At 50.0% G+C, this 19247-nt stretch overlaps 6 protein-coding genes across 6 annotated transcripts; 2 read left to right on the top strand and 4 right to left on the bottom strand.

Annotated features, from left to right (window-relative positions):
* The first annotated feature begins 1057 nt into the window (after window positions 1-1057).
* NCU07575 (hypothetical protein) lies at window positions 1058-3856 on the top strand. Its single transcript, XM_953176.3, has 4 exons — window positions 1058-1440; window positions 1723-2349; window positions 2411-2551; window positions 2618-3856. The coding sequence occupies exons 1-4, from the start codon at window positions 1381-1383 to the stop codon at window positions 3623-3625; spliced, it is 1836 nt and encodes a 611-aa protein (XP_958269.3). The 5' UTR covers window positions 1058-1380; the 3' UTR covers window positions 3626-3856.
* Window positions 3857-3889: 33 nt separating this feature from the next.
* Window positions 3890-6285, bottom strand: NCU07576 (hypothetical protein). Its single transcript, XM_953177.2, has 4 exons — window positions 5609-6285; window positions 5532-5550; window positions 5350-5454; window positions 3890-5291 (listed from the first exon to the last, which is right to left on the bottom strand). The coding sequence occupies exons 1-4, from the start codon at window positions 5949-5951 to the stop codon at window positions 4400-4402; spliced, it is 1359 nt and encodes a 452-aa protein (XP_958270.2). The 5' UTR covers window positions 5952-6285; the 3' UTR covers window positions 3890-4399.
* Window positions 6286-6635: 350 nt separating this feature from the next.
* Window positions 6636-8162, top strand: NCU07577 (zinc finger containing protein). The gene is made up of 3 exons (XM_953178.2): window positions 6636-6753; window positions 6817-7367; window positions 7439-8162. The coding sequence occupies exons 1-3, from the start codon at window positions 6744-6746 to the stop codon at window positions 8000-8002; spliced, it is 1125 nt and encodes a 374-aa protein (XP_958271.2). The 5' UTR covers window positions 6636-6743; the 3' UTR covers window positions 8003-8162.
* Window positions 8059-10034, bottom strand: NCU07578 (peroxisomal adenine nucleotide transporter 1). The gene is made up of 2 exons (XM_953179.2): window positions 9443-10034; window positions 8059-9253 (listed from the first exon to the last, which is right to left on the bottom strand). Exons 1-2 carry the CDS (start codon window positions 9737-9739, stop codon window positions 8207-8209), a joined length of 1344 nt encoding a protein of 447 aa, XP_958272.1. The 5' UTR covers window positions 9740-10034; the 3' UTR covers window positions 8059-8206.
* Window positions 10035-10301: 267 nt separating this feature from the next.
* Window positions 10302-13971, bottom strand: NCU07579 (hypothetical protein; the record flags this gene model as incomplete). The annotated part of the gene is made up of 4 exons (XM_953180.2): window positions 10302-12236; window positions 12381-13397; window positions 13473-13601; window positions 13692-13971. The coding sequence occupies 4 exons, from the start codon at window positions 13969-13971 to the stop codon at window positions 10975-10977; spliced, it is 2688 nt and encodes an 895-aa protein (XP_958273.1). The 3' UTR covers window positions 10302-10974.
* Window positions 13972-14398: 427 nt separating this feature from the next.
* Window positions 14399-17174, bottom strand: mdk-1 (mitotic division kinase-1). The gene is made up of 2 exons (XM_953181.2): window positions 16644-17174; window positions 14399-16554 (listed from the first exon to the last, which is right to left on the bottom strand). Exons 1-2 carry the CDS (start codon window positions 16710-16712, stop codon window positions 15610-15612), a joined length of 1014 nt encoding a protein of 337 aa, XP_958274.1. The 5' UTR covers window positions 16713-17174; the 3' UTR covers window positions 14399-15609.
* Between the last annotated feature and the right edge of the window lie 2073 nt (window positions 17175-19247).

Raw genomic sequence — 19247 nt, 5'->3', positions numbered from 1 at the left:
GCTAGACATCCGGGTTCCGGGTTATCATGGAAAAGGGCTGCAGCACCAGGGGTAGGGGGGGGTTTGCCCCTTAATCCCCTGCCCAGCCACCAGACGCTGTACTTGCAACTACACAACCCCCGGATGGCCGCAATAGAATACGATATCTTCTTAGGAAGCATCTCACAGAATATCTCCACCTCTCGCCGTCGTCGTCGTCGTCGCCAACTAGCTATGTGGTCTATTGTTTATGGTTCCTCGTGGCCCAGCAAAGCTCTTTAGAGCCCAACGACTTCGGCCTTGGAAATGCTGCAAGTTGGAGACCAGGGCTGCTCTTGCAAAGCTAGATAAGCAGGGGTTTCCACTTATGCAGGCTTGACAGCTACTGTGCCATGTATGTCAAGGTACAGCATCACAAAACGTTTGTCACATGGCAACACCACAACCAACACATCACGGCCACTTGTGACGGCGATACAAGCTACATGGCAAAAACAGGCGTTGATGATCAAGTATTGACATCTTGGATGAACTTCCATCGAACCCTCCCGCCGCCAGAAGGGCCGAGAGACCTACCCGTGCCCGGTCTTACACTGCATACAAGGATCGTCCCCCCACACCACACATTCGCTGTGGATGTGCTCCAACAGTGCGGTAAGCGGAAGCGCACGGCCCTCATCATGGCATGTTTGGGTTTCAACCCACAGAAACAGTGGTTCATCCAACCAGCTGACCGTGCCCGGAATCACAATGTTTTCTGCTATGGCTCGACGTGGAGACGACCGGCTACATACCCAACCTCGGACCGAGAAAGCTGAAGAGGTAAAGATGGTCCTGTTCGCTCTTCACGGGATGGGGATGAGATCAGCTTCAACCCAGGGGACGCCTTCTGGGTTTCGCTTCATCGTTTGTCCCATACTCTACACTCCATGCCTTGATGTGTGGTGACTGGGGACAAGAAGCTGGGAATGCAAACCTCGGAATGGAGTGCCCTTTTGCTGCCTGGAAGTAAATGCTGAGGTGGTAATCTCCGCGCCGGTTGATACCTATCCCCACGTTGCCCTGCTACCATTTCGCCGGGAGGACTCAACGGCAAGCATAAGCCGCTGTCTCTAGCGGGAGACTAGGAACACGGCGTGCTTGATGTGGAGGCATATGGCATGGGTTTGCAGTGATATGCCGCGCTTTTCCCACCATTTTACGATCTGCTTTCCCTATCCGACAATTGTCTCGTAGCTGGTCTCCTCCTGGTCACTTTTTGACACATCACGATACGACCGACAGTCATTCAGGTGGAATCGACAGTACGCCCATTGTCTCTGCAACCACTGGTTACCGACGCCGGCACACGGAATCTATACATCCTGCAAGTACACTGTCATTCTCGGATCGTACCGAACCATGGTCTATTGCGGCAAAGCCTCCCAGGGGTGCCAGAACTGTCGAACCAGGAGAATCAAGGTTTGTGCCGCCCTATCCTTATACATGCCCGCTCCCACACAACACCTTTCAGCCCCAGCAATGTCTCACAATGTGCAACGAGCAAATATCTACAAAGTCCAAAGTACCCATTGTCCATGTTGAGGCGTTACATTATTGGGATCATCCTTTGCTTATAGCCGAGGCCCAGCCCACAATAAGAGCTCCAGGTCACAACGACACAAAGCATATATATATCTCGATCTCCTGCATCACTTTATTGACAAGTCATTTGGTTGCTGATATCCTTCCTCTGCTTTATAGTGTGATAAGATTCAGCCACAATGCACCCAATGTATCCGAGTGGGTAAGAGCTGTCCTGGCTATAGAGACCAGTTGTCGTTGATGTTTCGAGATGAGAGCACCAAGGTTATCCAGAAGGCACACGCTCAGTGGGGGATTTCAGACCTCCCAGATTCCGCGGATTCGCCTTCAAGCTCTTCGTCATCTTCATCTTCGTCTACATCGTCAACTCCCTCTCCCAAGAGCGTCGTCTCCAGTCGAAGCTACTTCTCCGAAAGGCCGCGGTTCAAGTTGTCAACATCACCCGAACACAGCCGTACAAGGCTACCAAAAGAGATCTACGCCACTAAGGACGACCAGGCCATCCAGTTTTACGTCGAGCATTATGTGGTGGGACATCCAGACGAACCTACCGCGGCACATGAGCTGCGGATGGTGGAATGGATTCATGCCCCTGAGTTTCGGGACATGATGGCAGCCGTAGGGTTGGCGAGTATGTCCAACCTCACTGGCAACAAGGCATTGGTTACCATGGCGAGGCAAAAATACGGCTTGGCACTTCAACATACGGCATCCTCGATAGCAAACCCTCAGGCAATGAACTTGGATATCTCTTTACGAACTGTCATCATGCTTGCGATCTATGAAGTGAGGACTATCTCTTATGTATCATTGATTCTTGAACGGCGTTACTAACATGTCTTTCTAGGTAATCCGAAACAAAGGTCGACCAACCGAGGCGGTGCGAACCCATCTGATGGGAGCCACAGCCTTACTCAGTAACTTTCTATGTATTCCTAACCTACCTCAAGATCTGATGCGTGGTTTTCTACAACTATGTCTTGCCCTGGTACCTTCAACCCCCCCAACTTCAACCCATCCTACCGATTCTCAGTTAGACTAACACAACCACCAGCTCAACCCATTCTACGTCGGCAACCTCGCCCTCCCACCTGCCTACAGCGGCTGGTTCGATTTATGCAACCGTCTCGCCGCACCCTCCGACAAACCCGCCGTCGAGATCCTCGACATCGCCACTCGCTTGCTCAAGCTAAATGCCTACCTAAACAACTACGCCCTCATCGACGGACGGCCCAAAACCTCCCAGATAATCCGGAGCGCCCTCGCCATCGACGCCGAACTCGACGCCTGGGAACGTCAGCACAGCCAAGGAAGTGTCAGCTCCATATGGACCGTCCTCGAAGAGCGCTGCGCCCCCGGCTTCTTCCCTTCCGACGCCGTCTTCGAAGATAGCTACCATGTGTATGCCGACCATTGGGTCGCCCGCGGCTGGAATCACCAGCGCTGGCTGCGGCTGCTCACGTGTCGGTTGCTGATCGAGTTTAGCGATCGATATCCGCTGAGCTGTGCGCAAGTGTTTTCCCCCGCCAACATGGCGGCGGAACAGCAGAACATCCTTGCCACCATCCGGCGTGTTGCGCGCGACTTGTTGGTTTCCATCCCGACGCATTACCGACATCCGAGGCTGGAAAGGCAGCATCGAGATTATATCGATATGACGAGTGGAGGGGCGGGAATGGGCGTGGTGGGTTTGCCGAATTTGTTGTTCCAGATACAAGTGGCTGGGTCAGCGCCAGGTGTGCCAAGGCATTTTACGCTGTTTGCCCGAAATATGCTGGAAACTATTTTTGCGGATACTGGGATGTTGCAAGCGAGAGGGCTGGCAGAGACGTTGGTGGTGGTGGATGGCGGTGTCGGAGGTAGCGGCAACAACAAGAACAACAACAACGAGGTCAAGCAAGAGAGGGCCGATACGCCGCCGGAAGGGGTGTTAACGTCGATAGAGTCTCTGCCTTCATCGAGAAAAAAGGCGCCTATTGTTGTGCCGCAACCCCAGACGCAGCTCGCGGGAGGGCAGCAGCTGCTTTGGTATCACGAGAGGCCGGAGGAGTCGTATTCTTGACAGCGTTGGATATTTGATATCCGGCGAAAGGGGGTGGCTTACGAAAGGGATTGGGAGTATCCAGATCAGGCGACGGGGTGGGAATGGGCAATTTTTTGTAGGATTGGTGAACTTATATGGGTACGTGGAAGGCTAGCACTGAGGGCCAGAAACTACCCCTTCGGATACCCAAGTTTAAACAATAAATCTTCTCCCAAGTTACGTTTTACTTGCTTGGGTATTATGTTCACAGCTGAAAGGAATCCCACCGGGGTTATTGAATGACTTTTCACGGTATAAATTACTGCTCATAAACCAGGCCAATGAACACGAATCTTGTCAAATAGACCGAATGTGTGATAGGCCTGTTTGATCTAAGATCCCTAGTTATGCCCTACTCTCATGATCATACTCGACTGTGGACAACGCAAAAGGCAGTATTCACGCCCCGCTAGCCCTCCCGATGTATCTCGTGAATGGAATACAATAAACTGCTTTTCCCAACCTTGCTCTATCTTGATCCGCCCGCTTTCTAGATTTCGCCAACTATCACAGACGCCCATGTCACCAAACCGCAAATCTATATACATACAAGATACATCCATAATGTCTCTACTTCTCCTCTCTTCTCGGACCGAGGTGGCTGAGACTCAAGCAGCTAGCCAGTCGCGCTCTGGCCTCTCTGGACCATGGTTTTTTTTTTTTCCTCTCTTTCACTCCATCTCAACTCCCACACTCTCTCGCACATACAACAGTCGCACGGCTGATAGACGAGCAGACTTAGCCACGGCACTCCTAGTCCTGGTTAATCTCACTCCCATCCACCCTGCTCTTGTACTTCTCCGCCTTGACCTTCCTGTCCGGCGCCCACGTGCTCGCCTCTCCAAAGTTGGGATCACTCTCGTCATACCCGCCCAACTCCCTCCTGACCTTGAGGACCTGCTCCCTCATCCTCCTCGCGCACTCGATCCGGATCTTCTGCGCCTCCTCTGAATACTTGAGCTGCTCAGGCAAGTCACCCAGCAACCGCGGCTTGCTGCTGCTGTTCTCCACAGCAACCAACTCGTTCCCCTTAGCAGCCTTTACCTCTTCTTCCTCCTGTTGACGTACCCTTTCCACCTCCCTCCTCCACCTCCTCCGCAAATCCCCAAACTCCCTCTCGTAATCCACCACCTCCCCAAACGCCACCCGGATCTTCTTGCCGATCCTCGGCAGGAAGCGCGGGAACCCGCGCTCCTCGTTCATCACGTGCTGCGTACCGTCGATGAACATGGGCACCACGTCGGGAGCAGGCTCGCTCTCGAGAATCAGGCGCGCAACGCCCCACTTGAAGTACCGCAGATCGACCTGCGGGTGCTGGTGAACCAAGCCCTCGGGAAAGACGTGTACCCACGAGTGTCGGTTGCGAGTGTAGATGGAGGGGGCGGGGTGGGAGTCGGAGCCGGTGGTGGAGTAGGTGAGGGTGCCGATGGTGAAGGGGTCGGGGATGTCGACTGCTGAAGGGGTCGAGAGGGAAGTAACGGGGGAGGTCAGGGGCGCGGGGGAGAAGCCGGGTTGCGTGAAAGGCTGGGAGGATAAGAGGCGGATAGCTTGCGTTAGGGAGGGCTGGAAGAGGCCGCCGTGCGCGGAGTGTTTGAGGCGGTGGCAGGGGAGGACTTGGCCGGCTGTGAAGAAGGCGGAGAATGTTCTGTGAGGGAGGTTAGGATCAGATGAGATGAGATGGGATGAGGGGCAAGAAGACGTACGGGTTGGCGAAGCAAATGTCATGAGCGGCCAGTGTCCAGCGGAGATTGTTCGGGTTAAAGGCGTAACTTAATGGGAGGACGCCCCATACTACCGGGTCGTCGAGACTACATAATATCATCACACATGTGAGCTTTGGTGTTCTGGGTTGATTGTCTGGAGCTCACGGACATGAGGCACTCACACACTGATGTGGTTGGAGACTGCATTTTACACTGTTAGCATGGACACTTTGACATGTAGTCGACTTCATTTACGCACCTGTGAGAAGTCCACGCTCTCTCCTCTCCGGATCTTCGCGACTGTCTAGAAGCTGCTTGAACCTGTCGAGGCCCTTGACTTCAATATCGTTGAAGCCGTACAAGAACGTCCTGGAGATGACACCTGTCAGGCCCATAATCATCACCGACGCAATTCGCGACGGGAGATTAGGGCTGTGAGGCGCTTGTGCGTGGTTCTGTATTTGCTGCTGTTGCTGTTGCTGCGGCGAGGCCATCGTGCTGCTGGTGGTGGTGGCGGTGGTGGTGCCATGAGAGCCAGTGGCAGCATCTGCAGCCGGTGCTGGTGGTTTATAATTTGCCGACGACGTCATATTGGACGACATTCCCGAAAAGGGCGAGAGTGACGGTCAAGGTATCACTCTGTTCTGGTAAGAATCAAGAGAAAGCGGCGAGTGGCGCGGTATGAAAAAAAAGAGAAGTGTTGTGACCAATGTAGGTATATTGAAATTTTTATCACGAGTCAAGCCCGGCTTCCATTCTTTTCAACGTTTTTGCCATCCGCAGAAAGTCAGGTCAACTGGAGTGGAACATGGAGCAAGCGGTCGATCCCATGGATAGCCGTCCCTCCTCGCGACAATCACCACGAAAGCAGTAGGAAGAGAATGACACCAGATTTAGAATCAATTGGGAAAAGGCCAAATATCTAGGGTAGGTTACATGACAATGAGAATTGTTGAGGCGAAAAAAACATTCGACTTTATTTCGGTCCTTCCAGAAACCAACCTAAGGGGCGGGAGGCGATCGGCGTCACAGCGCACGGCAGCCCTGACCGAACCCTCATCCCGTCCGTCCGCTGTAAAATCCGACGGGCCAACGATTTCAGCATGTGCCTGACAGGGTCACCACAGTGGACAAGTCTTCCCCACAATCCCCTAGAGTAATCCACTCCACAAGAGCCGTCCACTGGCGCCCGCGCAAACAGTGGGTGGGCCTGGGGAACTGTTAGGTTGTGCTGCAATTGTTAGGTCCTTGCCTGGGGCGGGCTGTTTGTTCAGAGGGAAGGAACTTCGCGACTTCTCATCTTCCTGTGACCTCACGACTGCCCGACTGCTTCTCCAAACAAAACTTTCACCAAAACACCAACAGACCTCATTGAACGAGCATAGCCAACAATAATGTCACACAGTAAGCCCGCCCCTCTAATTCTTTCACCACACACCCGAGACGTCCAAGACTCTGACCTCTCAGGCAAAAGAAACACCAGCCGACCCGTCTTCACCTCGCACGAGCGGCAGCTAGCCAAAGCCGCCTGGACCGCCTCCTCCGCCCGTCTCTCGCGCGAATCCTTCCTGCCGTTTGCATCATGCTCGCTCTGTCTCGAAACCGCCATCGACCCCGTCGCCTGTCTGCACGGCGACATCTTTTGCCGCGAATGCGCTCTGACCAACATCCTGGCGCAAAAGAAGGAGATCAAGCGCGCCGAGAAGCTGCGGGAGCAGGAGGAGAAGGAAGCAGCTGAGGAGCAAGCAAGAAGAGATGCCGAGGCACAGGAGAGGGCGATTAGGGAGTTTGAGCTTACGCAGGCCGGATTGTCGATTCAGAGGGGCAATAGCAATGGGGATGATCAGCGGGACATCACATTACCAAAAACCGAATCGACATCAATTAAGAATGGAGATGAGAAGAGGATAGAAGAAAAGAGGGGAGAGAAACGCAAGTTTTCTCTGGACGGAGACGAGGTTGCGAGGATTGCCGAAGAGGAGCGAGCCAAAGCAAGGAGAGCCATTGAAGACGAAAAGGTATGCCTCCCCTTGCTTCTTCCACCCTATATCGATCGCGCTCCATACTAACTTGTCTTGTTCCCTAACAGGCCTCGAAACCCAAACTCCCTTCCTTCTGGTCGCCCTCCGTAACTCCCTCCTCGAACTCCAAAGACATCCTCCACGATATCAAGAAGAAAGTCAAAACCCAACCGACATGTCCCGCCGCGCCCGAAGACAGACCGCACTTTTACTCGCTCCACACGCTTGTCGCCATCAACTTCACGGAAGAGGAGGACTCGAGCACGAAAACCAAGGCGAGGATATGTCCTGCCTGCAAGAAGGCGCTGTCGAATTCGTCGCGAGCAACTCTGGCGAAGCCATGTGGCCATGTGCTTTGTAAGAACTGCGTCGACAGGTTCATGAAGCCTATGGGGCATCATGATCCGCATGCGCCGGATGTAGATCCCGATGCTATCGTGTGCTATGTCTGCGATACGGAGTTGACGGAGAAGAAAGAGTCGAGTAGTAAAAAGGGGAAAGAAGGGAAGAAGGGGAAGAAAGAGAAGGAGACGATAAAACCTGGGTTGGTGGAACTGAGGCGCGAAGGTACGGGGTTCTCAGCTGGAGGCACGAATCAGGTCAAGAAAGACGGAGTCGGCTTCGCGTGTTAAGTTCTGCACACCCTTAGACATTCACGTTCACCATTACCCTCACAGATATGTATACCCTCCAGCCAAAACAGATAAAGATTTTGATCAAAATATGCTCATCCCCAAAATAAATACATAGGTACATACGCCTATACGCCACCCTATGCAGCCGCGCATTGTTTCACCGACACCCACCATCATGATCAACCCAACCCCTCTTCACTCCTACTCAACCTTCCCCTTTCCAAGAACCCCAGTCATCGCCAGTGTCTGCCTCAACCCCCTCTGCCTCAACATCTGCGCGGCCAAAGTCGCAAGCATATAATACCTGCTCATATCCCCTCTGGCCTTCTTCGCCCTCTTGCTCACGCTCTCCCTGATCTTTTTATAATCCTTCAACGCTGCCACCACAGCAAAGTACAGCTGTATGATCAACCCATGGATGATATCCTTTGACAACATGGTCAACCCATGGTTGAAGAACGCCTTGAGCAATTCCCCTCCAATGCCATCGTACAGGGCTTTAACACCCTCGGTTTCTGCTATTCGACGGACTGTGGAGAAGATGGTTTCCCTCCTCCTCCTTCCCGTAGTAGCCGCTGCTTTCTTCCCCTCCTTCTTCACCTCCTTCTTACTAGTATCATCCCTCGGTGCGGACGCCGATGCCGATGCCGACGAAGAAGGCGCCGCAGAAACTTGCACCCTCGCCTTGGCAATCTGGAACGGATACGTCACGCTCGTAGCCATGACCTTGCTCAGCGCCGCAATCACAAACGTGATGGCACTCCCTGGTTCCTCCCAGTTTTCCCTCGAAACCAACATCCGCTTCAGAATCTGCTGCAGGAAAAAGGTCATGCTGGGGTTGAGCGTCAATACCAGGCTGGCGGAGTATCCGGCCCATAGCCCGTTGAGCAAGCCCCGCTCGCGGTAGATGGAAACGATGGTTTCGGTGAAGGAGAGGTCTGGTTGTGCAGCCGTCGCAGCCGCAGCCCGGGGGGAACTTGGTCGTCGTCGTCGGACTGTGCTGCCGCCGCCGTCGGTAGGAGGGGTAGACGGGTTACTACTTCGTGATAAAGCAGAAGAGGAGGAGGGGGAGGAGGAGGAGGAGGAGGAGGAGGAGGAAATCAGGTTGGCTGTCTGGCGGCGCGTAACGACATTGGAGACGGGCGTGGTGAATAACTTTGCGCAGGCGCCGGCCGCGGCGCCGACGGCGAGTTCCTCGAGGACTTTGAGGTAGGGTTCGTTGACGCGGAGGCGTTTGGCGCGGAACCACTGTTTTTTTTGTCGTCATTTTATTAGCATTATCCGTCTGACTTTTTACCTTTTGCCCTTTGTTTTTCTCTTTTCCATTCTTTTTCTGCCCTTACTTCCCCTTCCTTGCATCACCATCACCATCACCATCACCATCTCCTTCACCACCTTCACCATAGGGAACCAGAAAAGAACAAAAACAGAACATACCGTATAAAACAAGAAAAACAAAAAACTATCCGCAGCACTCTTGCCCAAATCCGGTCCCAACCCCGCAAAGAAGGCCTTAAGCCCTCCTTCCCTCTCGTAAATCGCCTGGAACGCGTCCCAAACCCCCTGGTACCCGTCCTCGGGCCCAATTGCCCCGTCAGCGCGCAGCTGGCGCTGTACTTTGAGGCGCGTATTGACGAGGTCGAGCGGGTAGGTGGTCAAGGTGGAGATGATGGTGCCGCCGGCGCCGGAGGCGGCGTGTCCTAGGGAGGGGAGGAGTTTGGATGCTCGGGGCATTTTTGTCTCTTCTTTAAATGAGGGGAGGTTTGGAGGTTTGGGTATACTAGGCTAGGGTAGGCTGGGCTAGGCCAAGGGGAAATGCTGGTGGTGGTGATGGGTTAAGTGATGATGGTGGGAAACAAAGAAGTAGAAATCTAAAGCGGTAGGATAAAAGTGGAATGGCAATGTTGGCTGGATGGAAAGAAGATTAAGTGAACAACAGGAGCACCGCTGGTAAAAAGAGAAATAAGCGAACAACGCAGTCACGGCAGAAAATCAATATAAAAATCGATGATGATAGGTAAGTAACAATGATGCGAGAAAGGACTGAAGACCTGGGGTTGGACAATGTTGGGCAGATGCCGAGGTCTAGAACTAGAACTACACTAGCCTTGCTGAAGGTGTGGGCGCGATCCGACGTCATCCCGTCCTTGGCGCACATGGGGTCTCTTGAGTGATCGGCAATTTTTGGAGCATGTGCTATTCATTGTTCATTGTTCAATCCAATCCTACCTCTATACTCCAATGGAAGCAACACAGATAGATAAATGACACTCACCAAGACACTTTATCAATACTCCAAAATGCCATCTATCGTATTTGAGGTATCACGCTGATCATATTCACCCTTCTATGTTTACCTCTTATCATACCGCGTGATCGCTTCGAACCCCAGACGTGGTTCCCAAACCAAACCCACCACCAGGGTCGTCTTCGTATATATGTAACTAACTGAAGACCCAAACCTATCCTATCCGCTTGAGTCAATATATTGACCAAGCAAGCTCCGTCAATACGAGATCGAAAACTAAAATAAAAGAAGAGAAAGAAAGAAAAAGTTGCAAAAGAAGATGATACGTAAAGATAGGTCAATAGTTCCAACTGTATAGAGAACCAACCAACGCCTGTGCCTTCCAAGTTCCAACCAGTGAGGTATCCGAAATGCAAAACCCGTTTGTTCCTCTCTGAAACTTCCAACGCCAAATGAGAAAGTAGGTATAACGGAAAAGCAGCATAGCTGTAGTGCAGTAAAAGGAACCACAGGCTCATGGTGAGAGCCCACGCAAATAACAACTGGAGATCCAAATCCCCCCAGTGTAGGACCATCGTGTAGTCGCATTTATCAAACTCCTGACTTCATATCGGATAATTCTAGGCTGCGTGGCCGTAGACTCCCTTGTCGCGAGCAGCCGTGCCTCTGGTTAAGCGGAGGTGATCCAACTGCTTCGATTTACCAATTTTTCGGATGCCCTCTAGTCATCAGTACCAACCAGACTGCTCTCCTTGACCGAAGAGTCCTTGAAGCTTTTGCCTCCCACTGGGCCGTGAGTCTTCCTCGGTAAACTCACAACATCTCGTTGAGGACCTCCTTTCATTGGTGAAACGCCCATATTCGGTTGCAGGGTACGCTTCGGTACCTTGAGTATGATTCGTGGTATAGGACCAGACCGCTTGCGCTGATGATTCCTAGGGGTATGTGAAGTGTCGGGTAAAGTTTGCTGTGTGCTAATTACCGGTGATGATACTTCCGGCCGTTGACGAGTGCCTGCTAGGGTGTTCGAAGGGGAAGCAGTGCCGCCACGCAAAACCGTACTAGAGCCGTGGCGAGGGGAGCAAGTAGGTCTGAAATGCGCTTGTTCCAGCACACGCTGAGTTTCATGATGTTCGGTTTTATCGAACATTGAACGAGGGGGGGTTTCAGTCGCTGGGCTTGCGGACTGGGATCCCGTTGGTTGTTTCCCTCCGCTAAAGCTCTTTTGTACTTGTAGTCGTTGCTGATAAGCTTGGTATTCCTGACGGTACTCATCAAACTTTTCCGGGTGCTGCTGACAAGCCATATACATCTCCCGAAGCATGTCCATTTCTTCCGGTGAGATTTCTGGACATTTCTCAGCATCCATTGCGCGAACTTCATCCGGAACATGGGGACTCAGGTGTAGTGATTTTTGACCGGGTGATGCTGAGGACAACCGCCGACTTGGGTGTCGAGCTGGGGTTCGCGCGGCTGCTGGGTTCACAAGGTTATCCCTTCTTGGCGATCCGACTTCTGAACCGCCTCCTCGAAGCGACACACCAACTGAATCCCTCCGAGCAGGTAATTCGTCGTGGTAATGATTGGTCGGTCCTGGACGGGCAACAGCCCTCTCTGCATCGCGGCTTGGAGGTCTTTGTGTGGGGTATGCCTGCCTAGGCGGCCTTTGTGAGCTTACCCCGGTTCCAGGCCTAGATGAACTTTCTGGATGAGGTGATCGGACGCTATCATCTCTCCTAACAGGAGCAAATGTCTGTCTGAGGTATTGTTCCTTTGTGTCTGTTGGGTGCCTTGGGCCCCTGGGACTCTTCATGGCACCCGACACAAGTGGCGGCACAATCCGCCGTACCAGCTTCGGGTTCGGTGATGATTTCGGATCTAAATCAGGAGTCAAGCGCACTCGTTTTCGTCGTAATGTATCCATTAGTTCCTCCTCAAGTTGGTCTGTCCGCCATTTTCGTTTCGGGGCAGAAGTGCTGGATCCTGTGTAGTCTTCCAGTATTGGGGATAAAGCAGTTTTAGGATTTTGATGTTGCGATGAGGGGCTATGTGGCCGAGCATCCTAAGCTCTGCTTGTCACTGATGGCCTTCGCTGCGGTGGTCCTGCAAGACTGAAAGTCGACGAACGCCGGGAAAATGCTTCTTGCATGGAGACATCGGGGTCACCGGCATGCTCCTCCTCTTGCTGATAGAGACCGGGATGGCCCTCCGGGAGCTTCTGAGCACCAAATCCAACAACCTTGAAGATGTTCAGTCGGCCGCCGTTCGTTACGGTCTGGAGTTGCTCGTGCAACCGTGCCAGCTGGTACTGCCTCTTGATCGGTGCAATGATAGGTTGAGGGACAACCGGTTGCGGTCGCCAGTTCGCTAGGGCGTTCATAACGGCAGCTGTCTCCTCGTCACTGTCCACCGCACCGGCATTCGGATCGTCGTCGTCCTCCAACGGGGCATTGGCGTCGATGGCGGCTCGTTGCTGCTTTGCTTGATTCTTCTTCTGATATGCCACAAGGAGCATATCATACGGTAGGGATCGCCCCGGCACGGATCTCTTGGCCGACATACTATGACTCTTGCACGTGAGTGAACGAGCGCAGGGCTGTCCGTTGGGCAAGATGACACCACACTGCCTCTCAACATCCACAGGGCCCTTGGGCTTGGCAGTCTTGGGTTTCGGTTCGTCCTTCTTCTTCTTGGCCTTGCCCTTCTCCAGATCTCCCTCGGCCTTCCTCTTCTTTCCGCCGGTATCGGGCTTCTTGCCGGTAGCCTTCTTGGTCGTCTTTCCGCCATTCCCTTTTCTCTCGGTGGGCTCGTCGGCGTCGCTGTCGTCATCGTCGCGGCCCGCAGCGCCGTCAGGGTCGTTCTTGCGGGCTTCCTCCTCGCGAGCAGCCTCCTTGGCACGCTCACGTGCCTCGCGGGCCTCCTTTTTACGTTGCGCCTTTTCCCTCTTGATGCGGAGACATTCGTCGATATGCTCTTTCCCGGAGGTCCTGATGACTCCCTTCTTGCAGAGCTTGCAGTAGATCAGATCGGGAACATCGTCAAGCGGCCGGCCGGTGTCGAATGTGACTTGTGCGGGGGGGTCTAGCTGATTGATGAGGGGGCTCGGAGGGGCGGCGTTCTCTTTGGCCCTTTTCTTTTCCTCGTCTAAATGTGTGTTAGCAATCGGTTAGCGGGGGAAGAGGAACAGGTTGATGGATTCGGTGATGAATGGGTACACACTGTCAAGCGGTGCTATGGCATCCTTCCAATTGCCTATCCTGGAGAGCTTGTTTGTTGGTTGCCTCTTCAGCTTGACGACATTACGGATCGCCTTTGACGAGGCAACCTTGATAGTGGTCGCCTCCTGGTCTGTTCCCTCGCACAAGCATGGTCAGCGTCGTTCTGTGGAAAGGCATCGTCTTCGCCATCATTGCGGGCGCGTCCGAAGGTGTGCCATACCTTTGCGTGACTCCACGGCAGCCATCGCGGCGACTGTTTCCCGGGAAGGCGGTTTAGAGCATGCAGTAGAAAGCCCGAGGTTGTCGATGGAGAGACGGCTGGTCGGTTGGTTGTCGCGACAAGTTGCGTTGTCGATGGCCAGGAGACACAGGAACGAGTTGTCGTTGGAAAGTGGAATGGGTTGTTGTACGGTTGGTTGTTGCAGGGCATGGATCAAGCTCGGGCAGTGCCAAACAGTACCGACTCTTTGGTAGCGTCCAAGTCCGTCGCAGTGCGCCATGTCCGGCGCTGGTTACACTGCGGCTACAACAAATCAGGTGGAGCAGGTCCAGGCGTCCAGGCACCTCTGGGCCCGGCCAGGGATCAAGGCTTATCGATACGTAGTAGCCCAGATGCTCCCGCCCACTCTCTTGCGGGGTGTTCCACCTTCAACAACGGGCAGCGTGGAGTTTTGGGGAACCTACCTAATGCATCATGCCAACAACCTGGAAGGAACATGAAAAAAAAAAAAAAAAAGGTCATTGTGTCTATAGGAGGAGCAATGTCAACAATCGCGAAAGGCCGTTTTGCTTGGGACAAAAGCTCGCTTGTTTAAACAATGTACATATACCGCGTAATAATAGCCGAACATCATATCACCAACAGTTCTCACAACTCATGTATAACGGTGCTATCTCGAATTGCAAATATACAATTCAACCCAACTGAGAGAACACCCTAAACTCTCTAGTAAACAGATAGGGGAATAATGAGAATAATGAGGACTATCACCAATGTTCGCTTTAATTCAACATATATGGAAACTTTCGCTGCTAATCGTAACTACTAATTAAAGGAAAGGCAAATGCATAAGTACGGCACAAAAGCCTTTCTCTGGCGTGCGCTACCCTGTTCCCGTCATCTTCGTTCAAGGCTCCAGCTATGCCCCCGTTTTGTAGATAATGACCATCCCAAGTAAACATGATAACAAAGATTACCATCTACTTATTTATTGTGCTCTTCCGCCGTGTGTGATCAGTCGCGAGTAAAGCTTGAGGAACGTGCAACATCGGCGTATGTTCTTGTCCGGAATGATCGAGAACCAGGCGGCAGCTTCTCAAACTGAAAACAGATGAACTTCTCTTTCCAGCGTTAGGTCCGGGACCATTCACATCATGAATTAATATTGGAAACTTCGTGGAAATTCAATCTGTTTATGTCGAGGCTCATGTGACGCCGGTAACCTCGATAAGGCCGGTGGAGGAGGGGGGACCGGAGGCATGAAAGATGACTGAAGCAACTGAAATCGCGGCGGCATCGCATTTGGGTGTCCATCACCCATTACACCTGTTTGTATTGGGGGCCTGTGTGGCACCATTATATTTCGCTGTCCATTATCATGTTGAAACGGGTTGAGACTGGGGTCCACGGGCAGTGACCGCCGTGACATGTCCAATTTAGAATTGCCACTCTTGAAATTTCCTTTCCACGCCATTGACAGATCTGTAGTCGAACCCATGCCACGGTTAACCAACCCATTTTCTCTCGATAAATGCCCCATTTGAACCTGTTGGTTTGAAGGATACCATGACATCGGTTGCGGATGTTCCCCACGTAGAGGATGCCCGGGCATTGGTTGAGAATATTTCCATGCTGGAGGATGTCCGGGTATTGATGGATAATTTCTCCATGCTGGAGGATGTCCGGGTATCGGTTGAGGATATCTCCCTGGTGGAGGATACCCTGGCATTGTTCGCTCTCCTAGAAACTGCTCTTCGGTGTAGTAGCCCTCTCTTACTGGCATCAGTTGCTCCCAAATCTTCTTGAATCCTGGTGGAGGAGATCCTGACACTACTGGCATCGGTCGATGCCACAAAACTGGTGGAGGAAACCCCAAAACCGGCGGTGTCTGCCTTCCGGTTTTTGGAAGGTACTCTGTCTAGTAGCCCTCGTAGTTGGGTTGCGGCTGTCCGTAGCCTCTATGTTGCTGCATCATTGGCTGTTGCTGCATCATCGGCGGTTGTTGCATCATTGACTGCTGCGCTTGGTGATGATGCTGTTGGTGGACCAGGTCGTTGAACCAGTGGTGTTGAAGCGCATCGTGAGCCGAGATTCGCAATTCGGGCCGCAACTGTAGCATCCGCTGAAGCAAGTCGATGCCGTCGCGGTCAATCTGAGGTAAGATGGATGACAGGCTCTGTGTCGCATACATTTGCCAGTTAGGCTTGTACTCGGGGAACGAGGTGAGGCCAGGCCATGTACGTTCCGTCGGCGTGCCCATTATCCTAAAAATGCGAACAATCTGATCCTCGTTAGTGGTGCCGGGAAACAAAGGCCTGCCGGTGAACATCTCAGCCATGATACATCCCGCGGACCAAATGTCGATGCTGGTGTTGTAGGTTCTACTTCCAAGAAGCACGTCGGGAGCTCGATACCAAAGAGTGACGACCTCATTCGAAAAGGTGTTGACTGGAATACCGAATGCTCTCGCCAAACCGAAATCACCCAGCTTCAGAGCGCCCTTGCTGTTGATAAGGAGGTTCTGCGGCTTCAGGTCTCGATGTAGGACCCTGTTCTTGTGGCAGAAGTCAATACCCTTGAGCAACTGATGCATGAAGGACTTGATGACATGTGGCTTGAGGGCTCCCCTCTCGCCGTTGGTGTCCATAAACTTTTTAAGATCGCCATCCATGTACTCAAACACCAACATAAGCTTGTTCTCGGTGTGAATAACATCGTGTAGAGCAACAATGTTCTCGTGCTTCAGTTCTTTCATGAGCGAGATCTCGCGGATTGCCGTGCTCGGTGTCCCCTCTTCCGAGTCAAGGTGAATCTCCTTGAGAGCTACAAGCTCGCCCGTCTGTCGGTTGCGGCCTTTGAAGACCTGAGGACGTAGTGTCAGCCATTTGCACCCTACAAATACTTCTCCCTGTTCACCGAGGGACAGTTCTGGGCCAAGGAGAGATCTCTTACAGTAGCATAAGTACCCTCTCCCAGCTTTTCAAGCTGCTGGAAAGAACTTGGGTGTTTCCTGCCGTCCATGGCTTCTCTGAGTGCCGAAGATAGATCCGACTGGGCTGTGGTTGAAGAAACGGAGGACTGTTGGACTAGATAATGAGGATGTGGCGAAGGTTGTCGCTGGGTCGTATGGGCGCGGTTGAAAAGTACAGAGCCAATAGTGACCGTCTTGCGCAGGGGATTGGGGGATTCGCCGCCTGTTGGGTCTTGTTGGTCAGGCAGCTGTCGCCCGTGAGAAGCCGTGATGGAGAGCAGAGATGCACTGAAGCAGTCTCTGCGCCGATAAATCTAACAAGTCTAGAACAGTGTGAAGATGGGAGTGGCGATCGTAGGCGGTATGGGAGAGGCGGTTCAGACTTTATGGGAGATGGTGTACGGTAGATGTTCGCAGGCGGTGGAAGGGTCGGGCGTGGATGTCGGAATGAGGACGGATGGTGGAAGGGTCAAACGTGGACATGGAAGGGGAAATAAGGTTGCCCTGGGTTGGTTGTTTGGGTTCAGTTGGGTCAGGCGCGCGCCAGGAAGGGCAGTGGGGACCTCAGGTACAGCAGTAGTCTCAGTCAGACCCACTAACCTCCAAAACCACCCCACCCCACCCGTTTCTGCGGTAGCAGGTCTGAGCCAATTTTGAGTATTTCGGCCGTCAGCCGCTGTGGGGCCCAACTATTGCAATTGAACTCTGCTCTAGTTAGAGTTAAGATACACCTTAATTCTAATTATTTACTTTTACTAGAACGAAACCCCTAAAGTCGTAATACGTAATATATTTGTTTTTATTCTCCGTAATTCTAATTAGAGCGAAACCCCTAAAGTCGTAATACGTAATTTATTTGTTTTTATTTACTATAATTCCGATTAGAGTAACGTATATAGACCTACGACGCTTAATTTATTCGATATAATTTACTATTCGTTCTAGGAAACGGCCGTTCTAATTTTATTTAATAACCTTTTTATATTTGTATTTAATTTACCCTTCCTCTTGTTTAAATTTAGTATTCTCCCGAATATTCTAATTATAATAATATATTCGATTTGTATGTATTTAAACCCCGGGGTTTTAATTCCGACCCTTTACCGCGGCCCTCCAACCTTCCTGAACCTAATTAAATATAGCCTACTACTATAGGATTAAAGTAATTTAAGCGTTACTAATTAGGATTAATACTTCGCTTATTTTATTTAAAAGTATTAAGTATATTTATATTCTAGGGGGATATTAAAACCTTTTATTTGTAGTTGGGTTAAGATAATTCGAAGTAATAACTAGCTATCGGAATCCTATATTAGGTAATTCGTTAATACGCTATATAATAATTATATATACGAAATTTTCTATTATAATAGTATTACAATATATTTTAGTAATAAAAGTAATTTATATAATATAAAGAGCTTTTATTGGGAATTAATATTTTTCCTTAAATATATTAACCTATTCTTATTTTTTATAAAGTTTAGTGCTTCTTCCGTTCTATAGGGGGACTAATTATATAATATTATAGATTTGTATAATATATAATAGATTATATTAATTATTAAATAATATATTAATAATTTACTTAAATATACGCCTAAATTATATTTGTTTCTTACAGGTTTAATATAGTATACCTGCGCTTATAAGAAAACGTAGGGACTATAAGTTCGTTATAGTAATTATATTTCGCTTATAATATATATAATTTTAATTATTATTATATATATTGTCGCCCTTGGCAAATCCGATTTCTTTTTGTAAATTATAGATTTATATTTATATATTAACGGCGTTGCTAGGCGTATTTAAAATACCTTATCTACTTTTAGTATTTATATATTTTATATTAGGATTATAGTAATAATTAAAACTCTTATAATTTTTATAATAGTTAGTACTGTCGATTATTTATCTTATAATTTATATTAATACTTTTAAACTAATTTTAAATATATTGTTTCTAACCTTACTCTTATTATTATATATAATAATTATAATTATTTAGATATAGTTTAGGGTTTAAGTATTGGCCGATAGGATGTAATATGTAACTTTATAATTTATTTACTAATAGGTAGTCCTAATGTTTAAGGCCTATTCCGACCTAATTAATTTCGGCCTACTATTCCCTTCCAACCGTATTGGATTATTCTAGCTCTTATATAAACGTTATAATTATTTTGCCCTACTATAAATTATTTGGTTATAGAGAAATTAAAGTCCCTTTTTCTATTTATTAGCGAATAGGGCTCTCTTCCTGCTTATTGCTTCCTTAGGGTTAAATAATATTGTATACCTAAAAGTTATATTCTTTAAACGCCTGCTATTAATAAAAATGAGGGTAAATTCGCCGGTATTTATTATTTGTATAATAGATTATTTCTCGACCTATTTAATATAGATTAAATGTAGTTTAGTAATAAATTTTTCTTTATTTATAGTAATTAGAAAACAATATTATATATTTGTAAGATTATATTAGTATAATTAGAGGTATAGAGCGTATACGATTGTAAATAGTAGATAATCTCTATCTCTGTATTCTTCTATATTAAAATAAATTTTGTTAATTTAATTTT

This window comes from Neurospora crassa, linkage group III (assembly GCF_000182925.2).
Source record: "Neurospora crassa OR74A linkage group III, whole genome shotgun sequence".
NCBI lineage: Eukaryota > Fungi > Ascomycota > Sordariomycetes > Sordariales > Sordariaceae > Neurospora > Neurospora crassa.
This window is presented reverse-complemented; position numbering and strand designations above follow the sequence as displayed.

What these genes read in the sequence shown, in the direction of transcription:
- NCU07575 (XM_953176.3), top strand. Translation starts at nt 1,381, where the DNA reads ATGGTCTATTGCGGCAAAGCCTCCCAGGGGTGCCAGAACTGTCGAACC. An exon ending in GTCGAACCAGGAGAATCAAG is followed by an intron (nt 1,441 to 1,722) that starts GTTTGTGCCGCC and finishes TCTGCTTTATAG; the next exon opens with TGTGATAAGATTCAGCCACA. An exon ending in TACAACTATGTCTTGCCCTG is followed by an intron (nt 2,552 to 2,617) that starts GTACCTTCAACC and finishes CACAACCACCAG; the next exon opens with CTCAACCCATTCTACGTCGG.
- NCU07576 (XM_953177.2), bottom strand. Translation starts at nt 5,951, where the DNA reads ATGTCGTCCAATATGACGTCGTCGGCAAATTATAAACCACCAGCACCG. An exon ending in GACATTTGCTTCGCCAACCC is followed by an intron (nt 5,292 to 5,349) that starts GTACGTCTTCTT and finishes CCTCCCTCACAG; the next exon opens with AACATTCTCCGCCTTCTTCA.
- NCU07577 (XM_953178.2), top strand. An exon ending in GAGCCATTGAAGACGAAAAG is followed by an intron (nt 7,368 to 7,438) that starts GTATGCCTCCCC and finishes GTTCCCTAACAG; the next exon opens with GCCTCGAAACCCAAACTCCC.
- NCU07578 (XM_953179.2), bottom strand. Translation starts at nt 9,739, where the DNA reads ATGCCCCGAGCATCCAAACTCCTCCCCTCCCTAGGACACGCCGCCTCC. An exon ending in TGTTTTTCTTGTTTTATACG is followed by an intron (nt 9,254 to 9,442) that starts GTATGTTCTGTT and finishes CAAAAAAAACAG; the next exon opens with TGGTTCCGCGCCAAACGCCT.
- mdk-1 (XM_953181.2), bottom strand. Translation starts at nt 16,712, where the DNA reads ATGGACGGCAGGAAACACCCAAGTTCTTTCCAGCAGCTTGAAAAGCTG. An exon ending in GAGAGGGTACTTATGCTACT is followed by an intron (nt 16,555 to 16,643) that starts GTAAGAGATCTC and finishes CTACGTCCTCAG; the next exon opens with GTCTTCAAAGGCCGCAACCG.